We start from the raw sequence: 27,013 nt of genomic DNA, 5'->3' as shown, positions 1-27,013 counted from the left end.
GAGAGAGAGAGAGAGAGAGAGAGAGAGGGGGGGGGACAGACAGACAGAGAGAGAGAGAGAGAGAGAGAGAGAGAGAGGGGGAAGGGGAGAGAGGGAGAGGAGAAGGGGACAGGCAGAGAGAGAGAGAGAGAGAGAGAGAGGGGGGGGGAGAGGGGGAGGGGGAGAGAGAGAGAGAGAGAGAGAGAGAGAGAGAGAGAGAGGGGACAGAGAGAGAGAGAGAGAGAGAGAGAGCGAGAGAGAAGGGGACAGACAGAGAGAGAGAGAAGGGGACAGACAGAGAGAGAGAGAGAGAGAGTGTGGGGGTGACAGACAGAGAGAGAGAGAGAGAGAGAGGGGGGGAAAGGGGGAGAAGGGGACAGGCAGAGAGAAAGAGAGAGAGAGGGGGGGGAGGGGGAGAAGGGGACAGACAGAGAGAGAGAGAGAGAGAGAGAGGGAGAGAGAGAGGGGGGAGAGGGGGGAGAAGGGGAGAGAGGGGGAGAAGGGGAGAGAGAGAGAGAGAGAGAGAGAGAGGGAGAGAAGAGGACAGAGAGAGAGAGAGAGAGAGAGAGAGAGAGAGAGAGAGGGGGATGCTCGTAATGTCATTAAATCCAGAGATGGTTCACATTTGAAGAGGCTGCCCTGACATTCTGCCTGAGATAAAAGTCTCACTATTGCACAGAAAAGGAAGCAGGTCTCGCCATGGCTTCTTCACATGGGCAAGACGAGGGGCGCCTCTCTCTCTCTAGAGGGACATCGCTCTCTCCCATTCTCTTACCCGCAGCACACACACACACACACTCACTTGTCGACTGGCTTTTGATAGCTGCCTTTTGAGCGCCAAGCATCTCTTGCCGGCAAATTACATCCTGTGTAAATGCCATAGGCAGTGAATAGACCCGGGCCTTGGGGTGTCATGGGCGCACCACAAGGCACAAAGAGCTCTGAGCTTTGGGGTCACGTCTACCTAGATGAGGTCCCGGTCGCTCTCTATAGCTCCTTTGATGGGGTTAGTTATACATTAACAGAACGTTGGCAATACCTCTGCTGGAATGTATAGACGGGTGGATTGATGGAGAAAAATGGAGGGTGTGGAATGATGTTGGAGCTCATTGCTTGAGAGAACAAGGGAGTCCCTCAGAGAGAGAGAGTGAGATGGAAGTTCTAAGAGACAGAAAGGCAGAGTTCAAGGGCTTTTTTGAGAGGTTTGTGTGCTATTCAAAGGGCTAGCGGTCGGGAGGACCACATACTGTAAGAGAAGTCATAGACTTGAGTTTTCACTAGCTTTCAAAGAAGTCCATTCTAACATGGGTTAGTGAAATAGTTCCTCCCAACTGGCAGCTCAATGAACCTCAGTGGAATAGAGGTTGACAAGTCAGAATGAAGAACAGAATGTGTGGAATTGAGATTGTGGTTCTATCCTATTCTCAATTCAAAGTTTTGGGGGAAAAGACAAGGTAAAGATGAATACTCCTGCTTTTTTTGTACACTCTTAGAAAAAAAAGGTTCCAAAAGGGTTCTTCGACTATCCCCATAGGAGAAGCCTTTTTGGTTCCAGGTAGAACCCTTTTTGGTTCCAATAAAGGGTTCTACATGGATCCCAAAAGAGTTCTATATCTGGAATCAAAATGGTTCTACCTGGAACCAAAAAGGGTTCTTCAAAGGTTTCTCCTATGGGGACAGCTGAAGAACCTTCTAAGGTTCTACATAGCACCTTTGGAACAAAGAAATCAAGTGTGTGGAACAAAGAAATCTAAATCAACTGTTGTCTCAGTCTAGTGTTTGAAAATGTTTCATTTGATGTGTGCATATTAGGTGGCATTTTCCTTGCACACAGCCCACGCAGCAAGCAAAGTTGTGAAAAATAACCGTAACACTTGAAATAGACGGCACATAAGCAAAGGACAGTTTTGAATACAGCAGCCAGCGATGGTAACATCTGGAACGCATTTTAATGTGTTTACTCCGGTTTAACTCCGGTTAAATAATCTTAAAGATATTATAAAAGGAAAGTTACAATATTAATTTGAATTTACACAGAGTCTTTAACACAGTGAAGTGCAGAGAACATTTTTATTGTTTCTCTAAATGCTCTGAAATGTTTTCAGGACAACCTCACCTCCCACTTGTTATCCTTTGTCTGCCTTTTGAGCCGGATGTTCCAGTTGTCGGTGGCGAACTCAGCACAGTGGGCTATTGTCATGGCAACGGGGCAGGAGAGGTCGAGGCCCGGTGGACCATAGGTGACCTCTGGGCTCAGCAGGACCTCTTGGCTCTCCTCTGATAGGGTACTGCAGAAAACACACATACAGAAATATGGAGGTTCTAGACTCTGACAACACACAGAGTAAATACCTCTCCAAACTCCACAGACAGAGAACATGAAAGGAACATAAAAATCGGGCATGCTTCTAAACAGTGGGTCATGGCTTTATTTGAGGAACACAAGGGGGAAAAGAAACGCTAGAAGAAGGTCCTATTCTTAGGAACACTCAAACTTTTCTATGGGCTGCCAATCCTGCCTTCAGTCCAGAAGGGTCTACACTACTACACAGACTTCTAAGGCCTAGCGTGCAATGAAAACTGATGTCTTCTTGATTTCATACTATTTGAGTCTGAGCCATCCGTCAGTCCTGCTGCTGTGGGCCTGGGGGTCAATCTCACGGTAGGTAGAGTGGCGCTGCTATCCCCTGCTGTCAAAGGGCCAATCTAGCGTCTCCTGCCTCGTCCTTAGTGACAGGTCAGATTAGGAACCAGAGGCAGCGCCAGAGGAGTGATTTCAGCTAAACTGATTAACTGGACACTTTAATGAGGGGATCAGGACAACTGTGTGTTGTTGTTGAGTGAAACATCACAAACAGGGCTGTTTGGGTAGCATTCTACAGTGTCGGCTAAACTGAGATTAAAGATATATGCACAAATACATACACACACACAAACACTCATACACAAACACAGATACACGCATACACATACGCACACAGACACACACACTCTCAAATATCAGTTAAACATGATATGGTGTGAACAAATAGTGTGAACAACTTCGCTCGCCGCCGGATTTTCACCACTCTGCTTTATCATTATTTATTTCTTTGCTAATTACCAGTGTGCTTCCACTGCCTATTGTGTCCAATTTGTCTCCATTGTTACAATGAAAGCAATCAACAGTTAAACATTGACAGCGGTTGTGATCTCGCATCTAAAAATACAGAATAAATCAGCCAACAGCGGTGAAATCCTGCAGCTGTGCTGTGAGTGTGTGTGTGTGTGTGTGTGTGTGTGTGTGTGTGTGTGTGTGTGTGTGTGTGTGTGTGTGTGTGTGTGTGTGTGTGTGTGTGTGTGTGTGTGTGTGTGTGTGTGTGTGTGTGTGAGTATGTATATGATAATCAGGCCCAGTCACCAGAGGAGCATCAAGGTCACCTGCAGATTGGACTCTGATAATTAGCCTGAATAGAGGAGGATAAAGCTGTTTGTTTTTCAAAGAAAACACGACTCGGAGCTTAAAAATAGTAAAAACTAGACATTTTTCATGGTTCTGACTAAGTATCTCGGGAACAAAGACAATTGAATTAGTCTGAGAGGTGGATCAAGTAGGGTGACTTTGGGTTATTGATGTAATAGGCTTTTATTTCATTAATGGATTGGAATGATTTGACTGCACTCAGAGAGAGATTTGGCATTGTTATACTGAGTGATATTCTGTGATCCACAAAAACGCTTATTCTTAAAACATACACTTAAAATAACAAATAAATAGACTACAATTTATCGGGCAGAAATGAGCTTCCGTAAACAACGTAAAATGAATAGTAATATGATTGCAAACAGAGAGATGCTCGACTGAAGGCCACCCCTAATTAACACTCCTTCTTTCACTCTAGATCTTTCATCCCTAGTCTACAGCAACTCCTCCTCTCACACCTCCATCCTCCGTCACAAACACGTTCCCTTCCACACCCATCACCCGATCTCTCATTCACACTCTGTCACCTATCAGATCGCCACAGAGGTCTCCTGACCTTGTGTTCAGGTGGGCTGTACTGTGGTGGCCTGACAAGCATCAAAGAATAACACTCCAAGGCACTAACCCCACCCTGTGGGAGTTTTATTGTTCCATTTAGAAAAACAAACAACAACATAATAACCTTGGATATCATGCACTGTTCCCCACAGTTTCAAGCTCAGGTTATCAGTGCACAACAAGACCTTGCTAGCTCGCCGAGTCAAAGCCAAGGCTTTAAAGCTGGAGGTTTTGAGCAAAGTGATTCATCAGATGAAGCTAGCTCTGTGCACTACTTCTGCTACAAACATATTACATTAAAAACACTGAAGGACAGACAACTTTTCAGTGTGTGTTCAGGATTAGGCTCTGCAATTCCTCTCACCACTAACTTTCCAACTCAACTCAGCGCTTCTAACTCAGAGTGCTTATTGCTATCCTGATCTCTTAATGGCATCTTATACCCCCGGTCCCCACCAAGGCCTCCAAATCAAATCAAATCACATTTTATTGGTCACATACACGTGTTTAGCAGAAGTTATTGCGAGTGTAGTGAAATGCTTGTGTTTCTAGCTCCGACAGTGCAGTAATATCTAACAAGTAATATCTAACAATTTCACAACATATACCCAATACACACAAATCTAAGTAAAGGAATGCAATTAAGAATATATAAATATATGGACGGGCAATGTCAGAGTGGCATAGACTAAGATATAGTAGAATAGAACACCATACATACAATTGAAGTGGGAAGTTTACATACACTTAGGTTGAAGTCATTAAAACTCGTTTTTCAACCACTCCACAAATGTCTTGTTAACAAACTATAGTTTGGGCAAGTCGGATAGGACATCTACTTTGTGCAAGACACAAGGAATTTTTCCAACAATTGTTTGCAGACAGATTATCACAATTCCAGTGGGTCAGAAGTTTAAATACACTAAGTTGGCTGTGCCTTTAAACATCTTGGAAAATTCCAGAAAATTATGTCATTACTTTAGAAGCTTTCTGAAAGGCTAATTGACATCATTTGAGTCAATTGGAGGTGTACCTGTGGATGTATTTCAAGGCCTACCTTCAAACTCAGTGCCTCTTTGCTTGACATCATGGGAAAATCAAAAGAAATCAGCCAAGACCTCAAAAAAGAAATCATAGACCTCCACATGTCTGGTTCATCCTTGGAAGCAATTTCCAAAAGCCTGAAGGTACCACGTTCATCTGTACAAACAATAGTATGCAAGTATAAACATCATGGGACCACGCAGACGTCATACTGCTCAGGAAGGAGACCCGGTCAGGAAGGAGACTTTGGTGCGAAAAGTGCAAATCAATCCCAGAACAACAGCACAGGACCTTGTAAAGAGGCTAGAGGAAACAGGTACAAAAGTATCTATATCCACAGTGAAACGAGTCCTATATCGACATAATCTGAAAGGCTGCTCAGCAAGGAAGAAGTCACTGCTCCAAACCCGCCATAAAAAAGCCAGACTACGGTTTGCAACTGCACATGGGGGCAAAGATCGTACTTTTTTGGAGAAATGTCCTCTGGGCTGATGAAACAAAAATAAAACTGTTTAGCCATAATGACCATTGTTATTTTTGGAGGAAAAAGGGGGAGGCTTCCAACCCAAGAACACCATCCCAACTGTGAAGCACGGGGGTGGCAGCATCATTTTGTGGGGGTGCTTTAATGCAGGAGGGACTGGTGCACTTCACAAAATAGATGGCATCATGAGGGAGGAATATTATGTGGATATATTGAAGCAACATCTCAAGACATCAGTTAGGAAGTTAAAGCTTGGTCGCAAATGGGTCTTCCAAATGGACAATGACCCCAAGCATACTTCCAAAGTTGTGGAAAAATGGCTTAAGGACAACAAAGTCAAGGTATTGGAGTGGCCATCACAAAGCCCTGACCTCAATCCCATAGAAAATTTGTGGGCAGAACTGAAAAAGCGTGTGCGAGCAAGGAGGCCTACATACCTGACACAGTTACACCAGCTCTGTCAGGAGGAATGGGCCAAAATCCTACCCGAAACGTTTGACCCAAGTTAAACAATTTTAAAGGCAATGCTACCAAATACTAATTGAGTGTATGTAAACTTCTGACCCAGTGGGAATGTGATGAAAGAAAGAAAAGCTGAAACAAATCACTCTCTCTACTATTATTCTGACATTTCACATTCTTAAAATAAAGTGATGATCCTAACTGACCTATGACAGGGAATTTTTACTCTGATTAAATGTCAGGAATTGTGAAAAACTACATTTAAATGTATTTGGCTAAGGTGTATGTAAATTTCTGACTTCAACTGTATAAAGGACATCTTAGAAACAATGACACCATGTTGGAGGAGGGCATCTTTTCATTGCCAATATTATAAATTGGAATGATTTGACTGTTGGTTGATCTAATGGTTGAGATCTCTCAGGCACATCATGCTTATAGGTCCCAAAATGCAATCAATTACAGTTTTTTCCAACTGCTTACACACAAAATCTTTTCATGTCACATGATTTTTGAAACCTCTCACTCAAAGTGCAAAACTACACAGTAAATATCCAAAACCATAAGCTATTTCTCAGCCTTTGACTCAGTTGACAATTGCATAAAACACTTTTTTCAAAACACAACACACAATTCTCTACCTAAAACACAAAAATCTAACAGGAAGTGACTTGCTTTCCTTTTCCAAACACAACCAATCAAAATGCTACACTTAAAATAAAGTGGTGATCCTTAATGACTTAAGATAGGGAGTTTTTAATAGGATTAAATGTGAGAAATTGTGAAAAACTGAGTTTAAATGTATTTGGCTCAGGTGAATGTAAACTTCCGACTTCAACTGTACATACGAGTAATGCAAAATATGTAAACATGATTAAAGTGACTAGTGTTCCATTTATTAAAGTGGCCAGTGATTTCAAGTCTATTTGTATAGGCAGCAGCCTCTAATGTGCTAGTGATTGCTGTTTAACAGTCTGATGGCCTTGAGATAGAAGCTGTTTTTCAGTATCTCAGTCCCAGCTTTGATGCACCTGTACTGACCTCGCCTTCTGGGTGATAGCGGGTGAACAGGCAGTGGCTCGGGTGGTTGTTGTCCGGCCACCTGTGGGCTGTCCAGGACCCAGTTGCACAGGGTAGGGTTCAGACCAAGGGCCTCGAACTTAATGATGAGCTTGTAGGGTACTTTGGTGTTGAATGCTGAGCTGTAGTCAATTAACAGCATTCTTACATAGGTATTCCTCTTGTCCAGATGGGATAGGGCAGTGTGCAGAGAAATTGCATTGTCTGTGGATCTATTGGGGCAGTAAGCAAATTGAAGTGGGTGTAGGGTGTCAGGAAAGGTAGAGGTGATATGATATGACTAGTCTCTCAAAGCACTTCATGATGACAGAAGTGAGTGCTATGGGGCAAGGCACTAACACCCTGCAGTGTGGAGACTCCGCAGACACAAAGAGAACCCAATAAGGCCTGGAGAGGAAAAGCCTCTCATCTCAGTCTCCATAATGCAGCCCTGGAGCCGCCAAGGCTGAGCTGATCAATTCCTATTCTGCAGCCAAGTGGAGAGCCACCGCCAACTGCCTCATGTAGATGGCTTTGGTCTGAAGATTGAATAGGAATAAAAGATACAATTTCTCCCAGGGTCTCTCCAAATGCTTGTCAAAAGATAGGGCTGTGATTGACAGCTCAGTGAGATCAGAGGTGCCCCCCCCCCCGGTCTCCCTCTAACACCAGGCAGGAAGTAAACAGCAAGCAGCCTTATCGGGACCAGGCAGGAACCTAAAGGAGGGGGCTCAGGGAGATTAGGGAGTGTTCAGAGTAGCGCACACCTCACAGGACAGAGACAGGCAGTCCACTCCTAAGCTCTGAGGCGTAAACTATAGGTGACCTTTGATCCCTATCTTTACCCTCGCTACCCAGAAGTCTTTGGGGTACTCTGAGGAGGAGGAAGGAGAAAGAGGGGGGTGAAAGGGATTGTATCTCAATTTGATTGAAATTCAATGTCACTTATTTTCAACTCCTAGTCGAAATGGTATTTCCTTGAAGGGTCCAGCTGGGGTTAAACTGGTTGTCAGGGGTGATAACTTGTTGGGATGTTTTCATTCAGATGTATTTGTGATTTGAGATTTTTGGTGTGCAAGGAAATCACAAACTAACAGGTGTAAGAACACTGACTCCTAGTGGCAAAACAACGTATTGAAGCCTCTGCGAAAAGTCAACAGTATTACATTTGTTGTGAACATGTTTTATCTATCGTGCCATCTCAGCCTTGAGTAATAGCTTGGTGAAAGTCTTGATAGCTAAGTCACAGCTATGGGCTCTCCATAGCAGGCAATAGTCACCTGGACTCTCTATTTGTCTGTCTTGTTCTATCTGACCAAATGCCAAACAATGGCAGATTGCCTCTACACTGAACATTTAACATTCACAGCTTTAACCAGTCACACAGGAAGGAGATGGTGTCATGCTTAAGCGTAAAGACCCAGAATGGAGAAGACACGGCTCTGTCTGCTGAGCCAGTTGTTCAGGGCCATGCTGCAATCTGCAGGGCTGTTCTGCAACTGAAAGCCTATTCCTGACACATCATGTCCTCCCCTGTAGAGTGTGCAAGATGAGCTAAGGCCGCATGCTGGGCGGAGTGTGTGTGTGTTTGTATGTGGGAATGTGTGTGTGTGTGCATGCTCATGTGGGGGTGTGTGCATAGTATGTGTGTGCGAGCTTGCATACATCCATGTGTGAGTTTGGGTGATAAAAAGTGGGAGTGATAGCATGAGGAAGAGGTGAAACAGGATGAGAGATAGCGTGAGGAAGAGGTGAAACAGGATTAGAGATAGCGTGAGATGAAGCGGTAGAATACAGTTATATTTATTGCTTTGGTACTATATTCACAAATATGTGGTGAATTTGAAAAACCCTTAGTACAAAACTCCAAACTGGTAAAACTTGTAACGCAGCCAGTCTTGCATTGTGCATTCACTTTGTTTGTAGACATCTTTCACCACACAACCACTAATCCAAAATATAAGTGTACTGTGAAATATACACTGAATATAAAAAATATTAAGAACACCTGCTCTTTCTATGACATGGACTGACCAGGTGAATCCAGGTGAAAGCTATGTCTCCTTATTGATGTCACTTGTTAAATCCACTTCAATCAGTGTAAATGAAGGGGAGGACAATTGAGACATGGATTGTGTATGTGTGCCATTCAGAGGGTTAATGGGTAAGACAAAATATTGAAGTGCCTTTTAACGGGGTATGGTAGTAGGTGCCAGGCACACTGGTTTGTATCAAGAACTGCAACGCTGCTGGGTTTTTCACGCTCAACAGTTTCCCGCCAAAAATGGCCCATCGTCCAAAGGAGATCCAGTCAACTTGACACAACTGTGGGATGCATTGGAGTCAACATGGGCCAGCATCCCTGTGGAACGCTTTCGAGACCTTGTAGAGTCCATGCCTCGACCAATTGAGGATGTTCTGAGGGCAAAAGGGGAGGTGTAACTTAATATTAGGAAGGTGTTCTCAATGTTTTAGTATACTCAGTGAAATGAGTACATTGGATTAATCACCAAAACGCAATATAATTATATCTTCTTAATTTAGTTATTTTAACAACCAGTTAATCCAATAGCAAAACATGAAAGAAACATGTTTCAAAACTGCCCTTTGAATGTATGATTCTACAGTACTGTAAATTACAGTACATTACACTGTGTCACGTTTGTCGAAAGGAGTAGACCAAGGTGCAGCTTGAATAGAGTTCCACATACTTTATTACAAAGTGAAACTTAACAAAAACAACAAAGAATCAACGAGCGTCCAGTACAGAGCGCACTAAGGCACTAACTGAAAATAAAACAATATCCCACAAACACAGGTGGGAAAAGGACCACGTTAAGTATGATCCCCAATTAGAGGCAACGATAATCAGCTGCCTCCAATTGGGAACCATACTCACACCAACATAGAAATATTAGACTAAAATACCCCCTAGTCACGCTCTGACCTATTGCACTATAGAGAACCCCAAGGGCTCTCTATGGCCAGGCCGTGACACACTGTTTTCACATTAGGAACACTTGCACTACCCATTAAAATTGACTGAACATTACATGCCAATAATTTCTATCCCTTGTGTGATCAAAGGTATGATTATTGAAGACATCTTTCACAATGTAAATTAAAGAAATTAAAGAAACCAATGTTTAGAAGGCACTACTTTGCATCAAAACTGTCTTGAGCATTTGCCCATAGGTTTTTATTGAAATTACACTAAATATGCTCATTGTTCTGGATTGAAATAACCACATGTCTCATCCATGGCCTGATGGAGGGTGGTGCTCTCATGTGGATGGCAATCATACATATTCCACCTGTATTGCAATCGTGTATTGTATTTTACAGTATTGCATTGTAATGATGTATTGTAGTGGTCCTGTATGTGGCTCAGTTCATAAGAACATGGCACTAGCAACACCGGAGTTGTGGGTTCAATTGGGGTCACATACAAAAATGTGTGGACTGTTGACACTTTGAATAAAATTATCTGCTACGTAAATGGCATTCAGAAAGTTTTCAGACCCCTTGACTTTTCCCACATTTTGTTACGTTACAGCCTTATTCTAAAATGGATTAAATCATTTATTTTTCTCATCAATCTACACACAATACCTCATAATGCAAGCAAAAACAGGTTTTAGAAATGTTTGGAAAATGTATTAAAAATAAAAAACAGAAATACTTTATTTATTCAGACCCTTTGCCATGAGACTCGAAATTGAGCTCAGGTGCATCCTGTTTCCATCATCCTTGATATGTCTCTACAACTTGATTGTGCACCTATAGTAAATTCAATTGATTGGACATGATTTGGAAAGACACACACCTGTCTACATAAGGTCTCACAGTTGACAGTGCATGGCAGAGCAAAGACCAAGCCATGAGGTCGAAGGAATTGTCTGTAGAGCTCTGAGACAAGATTGTGTCGAGGCACAGATCGGGGGAAGGGTACCAAAAAATTTCTGCAGCATTTAAGGTCCCCAAGGACACTATGGCCTCTATCATTCTTAAATGGAAGAAGTTTGGAACTAATAAGACTCTTCCTAGAGCTGCCTGCCTGACCAAACTGAGCAATTGGGGGAGAAGGGCCTTGGTCAGGGAGGTGACCAAGAACCCGATGGTCACTCTGACAGAGCTCCAGAGTTCCTCTGTGGAGATGGTACAACCTTCCAGAAGGTCAACCATCTCCGTAAAACTCCACCAATCAGGTCTTTATGGTAGAGTGGCAAGATGGAAGCCACTCCTCAGTAAAAGGCACATGACAGCCCATTTGGAGTTTGCTGGTATCATCCCTACGGTGAGGCATGGTGGTGGTGGCAGCATCATATTGTGGGGATGTTTTTCAGCAGCAGGGACTGGGAGACTAGTCAGGATCGAGGGAAAGATGAACGTAGCAAAGTATAGAGAGATCATTGATGAAAACCTGCTCCAGTGCACTCAGGGCCTCAGACTGGGGTGAAGGTTCACCTTCCTACAGGACAACCACCCTAAGCACACAGCGAAGACAACGCAGGAGTGGCTTTGAGACAAGTCTCTGAATGTCCTTGACTGGCCCAGCCAGAGCCTGGACTTGAACCCGACCGAACATCTCTGGAGAGACCTGAAGATCGCTGTGCAGCGACGCTCCCCATCCAACCTGACAAAGAGGATCTGCAGAGAAGAATGCAAGAAACTCCCCAAATACAGGCATGACAAGCTTCTACCCAAGATGACTCAAGTCTGTAATCGCTGCCAAAGGTGCTTCAACAAAGTACAGAGTAAAGGATCTGAATACTTATGTAAATGTGAAAGTATCAGTTTTTTATTTGTAATAAATTTGCTAAAATGTATAAAAACTTGTTTTTGCTTTGCTATTATGGGGTATTGTGTGTAGTTTGATGAGGGTGAAAAAACGATTTAATACATTTTAGAATAAGGCTGTAACGTAACAAAATGTGAAAAAAGTCAAGGGGTCTGACTACCGTATTACGGTATTACAGCAGTGTGACCCCCCATAAAATGCTAGCAACTTAATTTTGGATACATGTTTACTGAATAGGGGACGTTCTGGATCATTTACGTATTGGTATTTTATTGTATCACTGTAGGGGCTAGAAACACAAGCATTTCGCTGTACCTGCTGTAACATCTGCTAATCTCTGTAACCAATAATCTTTGATTTGTTACGTACAGTTAATCTCTGATTTTGTCAATATCAGATAAAAAAAATATATAGTCATCAAAGCTGTGGCTATATTTAGATTTGTTTAACACTTTTTTGGAAATTCCTTTAATGAACTTTTAACAAGACACACCTGTTCATTGAAATGCATTCCAGGTGACTACTTCATGAAGCCGGTTGAGAGAATGCCAAGATTGTGGAAAGCTGTCATCAAGGCAAAGTGTGGCTACTTTGAAGAATCTCAAATCTCAAATATATTTTCATTTGTTTAACACTTTTTTGGTTACTACATGATTATTGCATAGTTTTTATGTCTTCGCTATTATTCTACAATGTAGAAAATAGTAAACATTTTTGAAAAACCCTTGAATGAGTAGGTGTGTCCAAACCTTCGACTGGTACTGTAGGTTTACCAAATGTTTAAGTGATCATCAAATGAGAGCAGTGAGATGTCTTTTAAGTCTTTTACGTCTATAAATGTCTACTAACAAAAGAGAAGATAATCATATCAAAAGTAATGTGCTAATTGCATTATGAAAGGCAATTACTTCATATGAATATGTTAAACATTCATTTCTAGAGGAAACACTGATTACGTTTGGTGAAAGTGTTGTACTTAGTCTATTGAAAATGTGCTTACAGTTTTGAAACAATTGCCTTTTTGATGATCTGTTTTGAGTTTTGTACTAAGGGTTGTGAAAATGTACCATATACTTGTGAAAATTGCACCAAAGCGATTAAAAAAACTGTAAAAGAAAGAGAGAGCAATAGAGGGAAGGAAGAAGGGAGGCAGGCAGCCTGGTTCTCTGTGCCATGTCTGTGTGTCGTGTCTCACCTGCTGCTGTCCTCCTGGTTGATGACCATGTACATCTCCCAGGTAGTGTCCTCAGCTATCCCCCCATGGGGCACCAACAGACTCACACCTACACACAGAGAGAGAGAGAGAGAGAGAGAGAGAGAGAGAGAGAGAGAGAGAGGGGGACATAGGAGATGATCACGAGATACACAGACACATACGCACATACACACACTACGCTCTCACACCGCCCCACATTCCTGTCTCCTGTCCCTTGTGGCACTTTTATCTACTGGCAGATTAGATTGGCACTCTAGAGAGTAATTGTTTGTGGGCTCCAGTGTCGGTGGTAGTGTGTGTGTGTGTGTGTGTGTGTGTGTGTGTGTGTGTGTGTGTGTGTGTGTGTGTGTGTGTGTGTGGTGCACTGTTGACAGCATTGATTTGAGAGCCCCAGAGGCCCTGTCTGGCCGTCACCTCTCTGGCTGTCACCTGCCCTAAATAGACCTGACAACCCGGCAGGTGTGTATGTGTTCCCCTGGGTGTGTGTGTGTGCTTACATGTGTGTGAGTGTGCTACATCGTCCTTATGAACAACAAACCTGTATTGGGGACCACCAGCCTCCCACCCGCGTGTCCCAACACCCCGGACGTCCTGAGAGGGGGTCTGGAGGGCATAGGCGGTGCGTGGGGGGCAAGGAGGCTCTTCTCCCTCCTCTCTCTCAGGGTCCCCTCCACCCGTACCCCACTGTAGTCGGGTGCCAGCCCCCGGGGGAAGGTCTGGGGGTGGGCTTTCTGGGCGTGGTACTCGGCCCCCCTCTCTGACACGCCCAGGGACACCATGAAGGAGGAGTGAACTTTGACCTTGAGGTCGGGCAGGGGGTCGAAGTGCGAAGGCTCCTGGGAAATGAGTTCTTTATCCATGGAGTCCTGGAAGCAGATGGGGCTGGTGTACGTCCGTGACACTGTCAGGTCCGGTTGCAAGGACGAGCTTATCAACAGGGGGTTGCCTGGAAAAGAAAAAGAGTCCCAGAGGAGTCAGATACTGTACTTTTCCCAGAAAACACATCTGTTTAACAGACTGTTAAATGATCATATGATGGTATACACAGATGAACACTGGGCCATTTGTGGTAGCTGACAGCAGCATGCCAACTATTGGTTACCCATGGTTGGTGTACTATTGGGCTGCTAGCGGCCTCGGACTCAGGTCTGATAATAGCTTGCCTACAGTGGTGTGCTAACTGTTAGTCTCCAGTCATCCAATATGTGACACACTGAATGTCAATTACAGCTGGAGGGCAAGCCTTGGCAACATATGTGTCAAAATAACTTCCTGGTCCAAACGGCGACCATCTCTTCACCATGGCAACTGGGGTGCTAAAAACACCTCACCATGACAACAGGAGGTGCCACAAAGTCCTTGTCACAGCAATAGAGTTGTAACAAAAGCCTCTCCATAGCAACGACTAACTGTGTAAAACTCTCTGCTACTGGCCGTGCTAGAGTAGGAGGTGAAGGAGCTAATGAGATTTTATACTTGGTGTGTGTGTGTCTGTGTGTGTCTGTGTGTACGCGTGTGTGTTATACTTGGGAAAGTTTCTTCATCTTTTCAACTTCAAGCTTTGTAGCTACTAAGAATACAGTAAATGGTGTACCAAAGCTGGGTAAACGGTTGAGCAGATGGGATAACTGAGACTTAGTGGGACCAAAGACCTTCACATGCTCATCCAAGCTTAAGCTAGCAGATCACAGGACCAAGCTAACAGGCAGTTAGTAGGCAGTTTGCTCCATTTAGACTGTATCTCTTCTCATCTCCATGGAGTGTGCTTGCATCTCCTATGGCACTCCATTCAATATAGCTCACTACTTGGCTTGAGCCCTACGTGGCGTGGACTCTATATCATGTCCTGTAGGGTTCTGAACAAAAGTAGTGCACAATTTTTGATTTAACCTTTATTTTATCAGGGAGTCATACTGAGACCAAGGTCACTTTTACAGACTGAATTACATAAATTACAGAAAATACACATATAAAATATAAATGCAAGCGGAAAGAAAAACAAGGTCATAACAAACAAACACATTCATCAGTAATAAGGTCCTCAATCTGCTTTCTGAGTTACCCTAGAGGCACCACAACATCACATCTAAGAAAATGTTGAAGATTGTTCCACAAATAAGGTGCTGAATTATCTAATTCAGTAGAGACCAAAGGAATTTTCAGGGCACAGTGTAGACTCCTCTCCTGGTGTGTAGGCTACAATATGAGAGGGCTGTGTGTAAACCCTGTATGTGTATTACCCAAATTCTCTGGGAGGAGAAAGGCCCCAATAAAATCACAGCTTTCTTCTTCCTGCTGTGTGATCAATTCTATCACTCCTCTCTGAAGAGGCTGTCGCCAAGGAGACCAGCCGTGTCACAACCATGGAAATAGGGCTCAATCTTTGGGTCGACACAGCGCCCTTTTTCTCTCTCCCCATTTTTCCAGTGACGCAACAGTGCAGATGCTCTGTTCAACACAGGGTATTATCACTATGACTGTGTCTGACCGTATTGGAGGTACAGGAACAAGGGGATGGATTGTTCATTTTTGGAGACTCCATACCATGATCTTAGTAGGATCTTAATCCTGAAGCAACAGGAAATGTGAATTATTACGTGGATAATGTAATGCACATTTTTGTAGGGGTTGATACATTTTCCATAAGGGAAAATCACATCTGAAATTGGAAATGAAAATGACAAACTTCAGAAACCTTTTTAAACCTTAAATACACTGCACGGTTTACATCTCCTGCATTGCAGGACAGTTCTCTGGCAACAGGGTGACTAAATGAAGATCATACATCTATAGTTATAGAACAAATAGATATATCTCTGTGGGTGACTCAATATTGCAGCTGCTCTTTTCAACGAAGGTCATTACTATTACTGAGTGTATGAGTCAGAGCCATAGGAACAGGGTCGTGATGGTACATTCACTCCTCCGATGGTGCTGTCATCCCTCTCTTTTAGGTAGAGAAGGGGTGGGGGTGCTGAACAGTGGTGGGAGGAGGTGTGTGTGTGAATGTGTGCGTGTGTTTGAGATTCTGTCTGGAAGAGGGAGCGAGACCATGAGAAATGAAAGCTGTGTCTGGTCTCTGCCCCTCTCCACTCGAGACAGGATTGGAGAGAGAGAGAGAGCGAGAGAGAGAGAGAGAGAGATCATTTACACAGTGCTGCCACCACCCTACCGAGTCACTGAGCAAACCAAACACGACCTTGCTGTTGGACACAAAGACTTCTTACAGTCAAACTAAATGAAGAATGAAGAAATTAAACACACATCAATTGAATGGAGTGCAAATTAACCACCAAGAACGGTCAGTCACACAAATCGAGCTTCTGTTGGACCACAGTGATGTGTGTGTCTTCAGCTTTGTATGTGTGTAAGTGTGTGTTTCAATCTGCTTCAGCTTGGCAAGTGTTCTTGTGTGTGTGTGTTCAGCTGTTTGCGTGTGTGTGTGCCCCTTCCTGCCTCATTTTATCGAAAGTTCACATGCATATGTGTTCAGCTGTGTGTGTGTGTGTCTTTCTGCCTGTGCGTTCTCTGAGCTCACCTTGGCGAGCAGTCTTGAAGCTGAAGGACTGGAACCCCCCGGTGAGGGCGGAGGAGTCGATGACGTCCACGCCGTACTCGCTCTGGTTCCTCCGGTAGAGGGTCACCGCCACAATCAACACCACCACTGTCACCACCCCCGCCGCCAGGCCCGAATACAGTGCCACGTCACTGCTTCCCTCCAGACCTGGGGGAGAGAACGAGAGAGCGGGGGAGAGAGAGAGATAAGTGGGAGTCAGTGAGAGAGAGATAGTTTAATCAAAGCATAACCATAAGAAAAAGAGACAAGGTATCAACTCAAGCTACTGTATATTGATATTAAATTCAGTAGTTATTGACATGTTATGATGGTGCTATATGCCTCATGTTATCTACATTTATTGACATGTTATGATGGTGCTACATGCCTCACGTTATCTACATTTATTGACATGTTATGATGGTGCTACATGCCTCATGTTATCTACATTTATTGACATGTTATGATGGTGCTACATGCCTCATGTTATATACATTTATGATGATCTACATTTATTAGTTATGATGGTGCTACATGCCTCATGTTATTTATTGACATGTTATGATGGTGCTACATGCATGTTATGATGGTGCTCATGCCTCATGTTATCTACATTTATTGACATGTTATGATGGTGCTACATGCCTCACGTTATCTACATTTATTGACATGTTATGATGGTGCTACATGCCTCATGATATCTACATTTATTGACATGTTATGATGGTGCTACATGCCTCATGTTATCTACATTTATTGACATGTTATGATGGTGCTACATGCCTCACGTTATCTACATTTATTGACATGTTATTGACATGTTATTATTGACATGTTATGATGGTGCTACATGCCTCACGTTATCTACAATTATTGACATGTTATGATGGTGCTACATGCCTCATGGTGCTACATGCCTCATGTTATATACATTTATTGACATGTTATGATGGTGCTACATGCCTCACGTTATCTACATTTATTGACATGTTATGATGGTGCTACATGCCTCATGATATCTACATTTATTGACATGTTATGATGGTGCTACATGCCTCATGTTATCTACATTTATTGACATGTTATGATGGTGCTACATGCCTCACGTTATCTACATTTATTGACATGTTATGATGGTGCTACATGCCTCACGTTATCTACAATTATTGACATGTTATGATGGTGCTACATGCCTCATGTTATATACATTTATTGACATGTTATGATGGTGCTACATGCCTCATGTTATCTACATTTATTGACATGTTATGATGGTGCTACATGCCTCATGATATCTACATTTATTGACATGTTATGATGGTGCTACATGCCTCATGATATCTACATTTATTGACATGTTATGATGGTGCTACATGCCTCATGTTATCTACATTTATTGACATGTTATGATGGTGCTACATGCCTCATGATATGTACATTTATTGACATGTTATGATGGTGCTACATGCCTCACGTTATCTACATTTATTGACATGTTATGATGGTGCTACATGCCTCATGATATGTACATTTATTGACATGTTATGATGGTGCTACATGCCTCATGATATCTACATTTATTGACATGTTATAATGGTGCTACATGCCTCACGTTATCTACATTTATTGACATGTTATGATGGTGCTACATGCCTCATGATATCTACAATTATTGACATGTTATGATGGTGCTACATGCCTCATGTTATCTACATTTATTGACATGTTATGATGGTGCTACATGCCTCATGTTATCTACATTTATTGACATGTTATGATGGTGCTACATGCCTCACGTTATCTACATTTATTGACATGTTATGATGGTGCTACATGCCTCACGTTATCTACATTTATTGACATGTTATGATGGTGCTACATGCCTCATGTTATCTACATTTATTGACATGTTATGATGGTGCTACATGCCTCACGTTATCTACATTTATTGACATGTTATGATGGTGCTACATGCCTCACGTTATCTACATTTATTGACATGTTATGATGGTGCTACATGCCTCACGTTATCTACATTTATTGACATGTTATGATGGTGCTACATGCCTCATGTTATATACATTTATTGACATGTTATGATGGTGCTACATGCCTCATGATATCTACATTTATTGACATGTTATGATGGTGCTACATGCCTCACATTATCTACATTTATTGACATGTTATGATGGTGCTACATGCCTCATAATATCTACATTTATTGACATGTTATGATGGTACTATATGCCTCATAATATCTACATTTATTGACATGTTATGATGGTACTATATGCCTCACGTTATCTACATTTATTGACATGTTATGATGGTACTACACGCCTCACGTTATCTACAATTATTGACATGTTATGATGGTGCTACATGCCTCATGTTATCTACATTTATTGACATGTTATGATGGTGCTACATGCCTCATGTTATCTACATTTATTGCTATACTGGCCAGACTTACACAACTTTCACGGCTGTACAAAGTTTGCACATATTTTTAAAATAAATTTAATTAAAAAGCTTTGGGAGAGGCACAGTAAAGTCGAGTTTATCCCAAACTTTCACAGTAACATCTCTCAAGGAAGAATATTTTTTGGGGGGGAAGAAATTGTGCTTCTCCTGAAAACTTCTAAGCTTCTCCTATAACATTATTAGCAGGATTTATTTTTAGGGGAGAGGCAGTCCAGGTTTCAACCTGCTTCCTTCCGTGACTTCATTGTTTTCCATTTCCTGTCTCTTCACGCCGCTGTGGTGCAACATTTCCTCCCATTGCAGCCTGTTAACGCACTAATGAGGAAGCTTGCTAGGACTGCCGTCCGAACCACCCCAGCACCTGCCTGGTGTGTCAGATTCACACACACACACACACACACACACACACACACACACACACACACACACACACACACACACACACACACACACACACACACACACACACACACACACACACACACACACACACACACACAAGCACTCAGCACACACCACATCTAACTAGGATTGTAATCAAGCCCAGCCACTGGCTGTCATCTCAAAGGGCTGTTTGGCTCTGGCATCGCTCAGGTGGCAGTCTGCGTTCTACTGGGATAGTGTGACAAGACCAATTCATTAAATTAGCTCATCTACAATGATTACGTTCTATTTGGTCTCACCAGTATGCCACAAAAGATAACAAAGAGAGAGAGAGAGAGAGAGAGAGAGAGAGAGTGTGTGTGTGTGTGTGTGTGTGTGTGTGTGTGTGTGTGTGTGTGTGTGTGTGTGTGTGTGTGTGTGTGTGTGTGTGTGTGTGTGTGTGTGTGTGTGTGTGTGTGTGTGTGTGTGTGTGTGTGTGTGTGTGTGAAGAAAAGGACTGCTGGCTTAGCTTGTTCTCGAAAGATAATGAGATCTGCACAGGAATGGGACTGAGAAAATCGCTAAGTAGCCTGAAGCTCCAAGAAAAGGAGCATTTGCCAAAATATGCAAAAGAGGCATTAGCAGCTAACAGTGGCAGGTTAATTGGGGGCTCGCTAAGTTTTGGCAGACAGATTGACTGGTTGCGTCTTTCCCCTCCTTCCCACGATGACGGAAAAGACTAAAACAATCTGAATGCGACAGTGGCGTCCCTGAAGTAATTGGCATGACTGGTAGTCTATGGGAACCAGTCATTGTGCTAATGCTAGTAAGCAATTACTGCAGAATCTACCTTCAACTTCCTGAAAACTGCACGCAGAAACCTAAAAATGGTATCCATGAGTTCCTCTGACTCGGTAAGTTTCCAAAATCTCGAACTGTCTCTTTAAGACATGATTTTGATGATGTTCATCGTGAGAATACGGTTTCTCATGAAGAGTACGTTTCTGGAAGAGACCGGGCATTTCAATTGAGAAAATGACATAAATAGAGTTTGTGGTTAATAATGATAGGATAATGATGTTGGTGGTCGGATAATGTTAAATATGGGTGAATTTGATAATGCTAGTGCTAATAATGGTTCTGGATCATGATGTTGGAGTTTTGGGTTGGAGGGTTGTATCTGTGAGTGCTGGCGTGACAACCTATAATGGTTGTTATAGTAGAGGAGAAGCCATGGTGGTTTCAGTGTGTACATGGTGTGTTCTAAAGTAAGATGGTGATTGGAGAGAACTCACCCTGTGGCTTGGCGTCGTGTAGCAGATCTGCAAAGACACAGAGACACCATGTCAGTTCACTTCTACTTGAATGGAAGACTACAGGATTTAACCTGCAGTTGTTTTCCAATGAGGACATGTATGTGTGTGCAGGTACTGTACAACATGTACATGTGTGTGTGTCTGTGTGTCGCGGTAGTAGGATTGGCCCAGGGATAGGACTCTTTATCATCCAGAGAGTACACGGTGTGTGTGTGTGTGTGTGTGTGTGTGTGTGAACATGAGTGTACATGCCCAAATGTGTGTGTGGTCATGATCATGATGTGTGTGTCTCATGGTAGTGAGATTGGTTCAGTGATGGGCATTTCTGTCACCCAGGGATTGTATGGAGCATGTGTGTGTTTATGAGTGTATTTGTATGAGTGTGTGTGTGTGTGGAGATTGACGTGAGGAACATGATAAGGATGATTGTCTTCCTGCGGAGAGATGAAATGACATGGGCATCAGAAGAATTACTCAATAAGTACTGTATGGACTTCCATGCCATGCTGTCAAAGCCCGTGGCAGATACGCTATGTCATTCACTGCTTATTGCAGCACTAAGGAACTTAGGATGGATTTGTCCATAATATTGCTGGTGTTGCAACTGGAAACATGCCAGCCAACATGCCATTCCAGCCAACAGAAGACTACTTTGTCTTTGGTGATGTTTTAAACTCTCAACAAAATAAGTGTGGTACTGATGATATAATCACAAAGGGGAGTAAAGAGGGAATCGATGAAAGTACTGATGATGATGATGATCCCAATGATGAACATTCTGAAGATCACAATGATGATGAGGAAGATTCTAATGAAGATATGAATGATAATGATCTCCACCACCAGAGGTTTAGCACCAGATGAATCTGTATGTGACAATCCTCACTGTGAGTGCAGAGCCCCCCTGACAATACTCACTGTGAGTGCAGAGACCCCCTGACAATCCTCACTGTGAGTGCAGAGACCCCCTGACAATACTCACTGTGAGTGCAGAGCCCCCCTGACAATACTCACTGTGAGTGCAGAGACCCCCTGACAATACTCACTGTGAGTGCAGAGACCCCCTGACAATCCTCACTGTGAGTGCAGAGACCCCCTGACAATACTCACTGTGAGTGCAGAGACCCCCTGACAATACTCACTGTGAGTGCAGAGACCCCCTGACAATACTCACTGTGAGTGCAGAGACCCCCTGACAATACTCACTGTGAGTGCAGAGCCCCCTGACAATACTCACTGTGAGTGCAGAGACCCCCTGACAATACTCACTGTGAGTGCAGAGACCCCCTGACAATACTCACTGTGAGTGCAGAGACCCCCTGACAATACTCACTGTGAGTGCAGAGCCCCCTGGACAATACTCACTGTGAGTGCAGAGCCCCCATGACAATACTCACTGTGAGTGCAGAGACCCCCTGACAATACTCACTGTGAGTGCAGAGACCCCTTGATAATACTCACTGTGAGTGCAGAGACCCCCTGACAATACTCACTGTGAGTGCAGAGCCCCCCTGACAATACTCACTGTGAGTGCAGAGCCCCCCTGACAATACTCACTGTGAGTGCAGAGCCCCCCTGACAATACTCACTGTGAGTGCAGAGACCCCTTGATAATACTCACTGTGAGTGCAGAGACCCCCTGACAATACTCACTGTGAGTGCAGAGACCCCCGGTGCAGTTGTATGTTCCCAGAGCGGCCCCGTCACATAGCCTGCCTCCGCGTTTGGGCTCTGGGGCAGTACACTCTCTGTTGCGCTGCCTCTCACACTCACCACTGCACACCGTCCACTCTGTCCACTCTGCCCATCCACCATCCACTGAGAGGGAGGAAGGAAGTGTTGCAAGGCTTAGAAAACACACAGGCATATGCACAGCATGTACAGTAACTACACAAGCACACAAAGGAGGATGCAGGCGACGCATGCACACACACACACAATCATATCATAGATTCTCAGAGTCACAAACAGCTAGGTGGAACATAACTGCCCCACCATTACTCCAGAATTACTCTACACATGGACCTTACTGATAGAGCACTTACAATGGACTAGCCCTATAGCCCACCACACTAAATCCCCTCGTCTTTCTCTCCAGGGGCCACATTAGAACAATACCATGTTATGTTCTTTCCTGGTGCTGACTCAAGCCAGGAAAGACAGTTTGCTTGTTCCATCAAGTCTCCTCTACTACCTTAACAACTCTGTAGGCTTTCAAGGTTTCCCTCTGCCTTGCTAATCTAAATGCAAATGCTGTGTTTGTGCACGGGCTGAGACTCACAGAGAGAGAGAGAGAGAGAGAGAGAGAGAGAGAGAAAGAGAGAGGGAGAAAGAGAGGGAGAAGGAGAGAGGGAGAAGGAGAGAGGGAGAAAGAGAGGGAGAAGGAGAGAAAAGAGTGGTTGAGCCAAATTGAGATAGTGTTTGCGGGAGAGTGCTGCCCTTGCCAGATAACTTTCCCCCAACATGACCAGCATTTCCCTGGTGATTGGTGTGGCGATCTGAAAGCATAAATTGGGCCAAGTGTAGAGGAACACTTGGACTGCGCAAATTACACAGCCGCTCTGATAACTGGCACTGATCCCTCTCTCTCTTTCTCTTGCTCTTTCTGTCTTTCTCTGTCTTTCTCACTCGTTGTAAGGGCTATTCTCAATCATTCTGTTGTTAACTCTCCTGCACTTCAGTTGATTTTCTCTTTCTCTTCTTCTTTTTCTATTTCCCTGCCTCAGTTATGCCTTATGCTTATTTTTTTCTATGTTCATACTCTTCCATTCTTCCCTCTCTTCTTCTCGCTCTCTCTGTGTCTCTTCTCTCTCTCCCTCTCGTTCATCCCCGCCCTCTAACCTCTTCTCTCTATCTCTCCGTCTCTGTCTTGGAGGAGCACTGCATTACATTTCAGACTCCAAGCCACTGTCAGTCAGTAAAATGGGGTCAGACGATGGAGGGAAACTGGTTTGGAGGGAAATTACCCTAACAGCAGAGGCAAAGCCTTCCTCTGCCATGGAGAGCATCACTGTCATAAATACAGATGCTCAGGCAAATAATGCAAACCCACAACAAAACAATCCCCCCTCCCAGACAGTCAGACAGTTGGATAGAATGAAAATCATGAAGACAGACAGACATATAGTTAGACAGACAAGAAGCATGCTAGATAGCCAAATAGACAAACAGACCTGGGCAGAGGGCATTACAGGTACTCTTCTGGACAGACATGCCCTCGCAGAAGGCGCCCCCATTTAGAGGGGCAGGGTTGGTGCAAGTGCGGGAGCGTTTCTGGACCCCCCGCCCACAGGGCACGTTACAAGCCGACCAGTCTGTCCACAACGACCACCCTCCGTTCACTTGAGGAACAGAGAACGTAAGAGAAAGAGGGAGGAAGCAGAGGGAGAGATGGAGTAGGAGCGATGGAGATATGAGAGGGAGATGGGGGAGAGGGAGAAGGATAGAAGGTAAGAGACAAAAAGAGGGCGAGGAAAAGAAAGGGAAAGAAGGATAAAGGAATATAACATGACATCTACTGTAAGTATGTGGAGGGAAGAGAAATACACTTCCAGAAGTATGAACACGGGCTTACTTTCTCCCTAAAACACACACATACACACAGACACACATGCATGCACGCACGCACCCACACACTCTCTCTTATAGCACATGTTCTGTCTGACAGAGACAGGCTGACTGCCTAAAACACAGGAACTCCATCTGGGCCAAACATGATGGGCCAAGAAACCAAAGGCATGTCAGAGAGGTGAACACTCCACTCTGTCTGTCTGTCTGTCTGTCTGTCTGTCTGTCTGTCTGTCTGTCTGTCTCTCTCTTTCTCTGTCTCTCTCTCTCAGATGTGCTGGCCTCAATAGCAGCTGAGTGATTGACTGATGAGTTCATTCATCATCATTCATCATCAGACAGGAAACAAATGTCAGTGCGAGAACACATTACTCCACTACATATGTCTGTCTGTAGGCTATTTCTCTCAGCAGGGCTTGCCAGTCACCTCATTAGCATGACAGGTAGTCAGGTAGCTACACAGACGACTGATGGGCAGGTTCTGTGTATAGAGAAAAACAGTAGCTGGATTTCCAGATGTTTTAATGGTTGTCAGTCAGTGTGGTGATTTGGTCTCGTTGACACAGAGGGGGTGTTTTTTAACTAGCAAAGCGGGTTTTGAGAGATGGGAGGGATGAATAAAGAGAAGAGGCCTACAGGGCTGCGAAAGCACAAGCAACAGGGAATCCTAGCCTAGCGCAAACAGCCAGTGGTAACAACCAGCTAGCAGCCAGCTGGTAGGCACGCAGCTGAGGAGTTTTGACAGCTCATGTCAAAGCCTTCCTGTGTTTTTAAAAGTCTCGCTGTGTTTAAACACAACTCGGAAGTTGCTCATTACTTGCCTGTCACAGCATGGAACATGTCAGACAAGACATGTCAGATATGATGTTTCTGACTGCTCTTAACACCTAATGCTGCTTATGAGAGACTGAGTAAATGCATCGACAGGAGGCAGAAAACATCCTCTTCAGATACACATGTCAAGAGAAAGGAGATGAATACAGCAAATTAAGTGCTAACAATGTGATAATGGATATGGAACTATGCATGTACAATAAAATTTAAATAAAAAATTGCTACAAAGATGTGACAGGCTATGACCAATGACAGAAAAATACAACCGCTGAGTGTACATTTGGAGAAAGAATACAAGGGATGTTATTTGTAAGGAACATTTCCACATCATTTCCATGAATTGTGTGTCAAAATAGGACAACTCTGTATGGTTTGATTGTTGTAAGGTGGTTTGACTTAGTGAAATAATAACACCCACCAAAATCAAGTTGTGCTTGATTGAGCTTGCCTTTGCGCAATGGATCTAATTATAAGAGTGAAAATGCTACCTATCTGTCCCTCAAGGCAGACTCAATGAAACGCTCAAAGTAATTGATGGTCTGCTCCATATGGCCTGCTCCATAGAGAAGTGTAGTATTCATTAGGCACGAAATGACGGAATGAACGGAATGAAACAGGGACGGACTACCTGAAGTACAATAACAAATGCTTATCTTTGTTTACCGTTGAACAATGTTTTGAAATGTTTTACAATGTGACCTATTGATTCCAACCCATCGTCTTACCAAAGATGACCACAGTGGCAGTGAGGCTGCGTCTCTTTGCCACAATGTTGCTAGCCAGACATGTGTAGTTCCCAGAGTCGGACAGACGCGCCTCTTGGATGATCAGGTTGTGGTCCGCTCGCGTGTTGATGTTCCCGTCCGAGCCCACTGGCTCTTCATTCTTCAACCACTCCACCTAGAACAACAGACATTAACAGGGAGTGAGGCTGCCATTGGTCGAAATCTCAAATCCACCAATCAGAATGAAGAATGGGAGTGAGGCTGCTGATAGGTCAATTCAAAATAATGCTTGCAAACAACGCAACATAGGTACAACACTATACAGTTGAAGTCGGAAGTTTACATACACTTAGGTTGGAGCAATTAAAACTAATTTTTCACAAATGTGTTGTTAACAAACTATTATTTTGGCAAGTCGGTTAGGACATGTACTTTGTGCATTTCTCCAACAATTGTTTACAGACAGAATATTTCACTTATAATTCACTGTATCACAATTCTAATGGGTCAGAAGTTTACATACACTAAGTTGACTGTGCCTTTGAACAGCTTGGAAAATTCCAGAAAATTATGTCATGGCTTCTGAAGCTTTTGATAGGCTAATTGACATAATGTCACGCCCTGGCCTAAATTATATTTGTTTTCTTTATTATTTTGGTTAGGCTAGGATGTGACAAGGGTGGTTGGTTTAGTTTTTGTATTGTCTAGGTGTTTTTGACCTGTCTAGGGTTTTTGTATATCAATCGGGTTTTAGTATGTCTAGGTATATGTAGGTCTATGGTGGCCTGAATTGGTTCCCAATCAGAGGCAGCTGTTTATCGTTGTCTCTGATTGGGGATCCCATTTAGGTTGCCATTTTCTCTTTTGGTTTTGTGGGTTATTATTCAATGTTTAGTTGCCTGTTCGCATTAGTCATATTGCTTCACGGTTCGTTTTGTTATTTTGTATAGTTTTGGTCAGTGTTTCATTCGTTTAATGAAATAGAATGTACGCTTATCACGCTGTGCCTTGGTCTCCTCATGACGACCGTGACAGAATAACCCACCAAACCAGGACCAAGCAGCGTGAAAAGGAGGAACTGTGCTTAATGGGGAAATGG

The 27,013-nt window shown here is 43.5% G+C and overlaps 1 protein-coding gene across 1 annotated transcript in view; it reads right to left on the bottom strand.

Moving 5' to 3' along the window:
* LOC135518053 (netrin receptor UNC5D-like) overlaps positions 1–27,013 on the bottom strand; it is a 331,784-nt gene that overhangs the window by 12,065 nt on the left and 292,706 nt on the right. The window contains exons 5-12 of the mRNA XM_064942889.1: positions 25,915–26,089; positions 23,962–24,129; positions 22,442–22,606; positions 20,768–20,794; positions 16,605–16,790; positions 13,605–14,012; positions 13,046–13,133; positions 2,096–2,267 (exon numbers count right to left, since the gene is read on the bottom strand). Of these exons, the coding sequence (XP_064798961.1) occupies positions 2,096–2,267; positions 13,046–13,133; positions 13,605–14,012; positions 16,605–16,790; positions 20,768–20,794; positions 22,442–22,606; positions 23,962–24,129; positions 25,915–26,089 (1,389 nt within the window). The remainder of the gene's footprint in view (positions 1–2,095; positions 2,268–13,045; positions 13,134–13,604; positions 14,013–16,604; positions 16,791–20,767; positions 20,795–22,441; positions 22,607–23,961; positions 24,130–25,914; positions 26,090–27,013) is intronic.

The sequence above is a fragment of the Oncorhynchus masou genome, chromosome 28, assembly GCF_036934945.1.
Source record: "Oncorhynchus masou masou isolate Uvic2021 chromosome 28, UVic_Omas_1.1, whole genome shotgun sequence".
Classification (NCBI taxonomy): Eukaryota; Metazoa; Chordata; class Actinopteri; order Salmoniformes; family Salmonidae; genus Oncorhynchus; species Oncorhynchus masou.
This window is presented reverse-complemented; position numbering and strand designations above follow the sequence as displayed.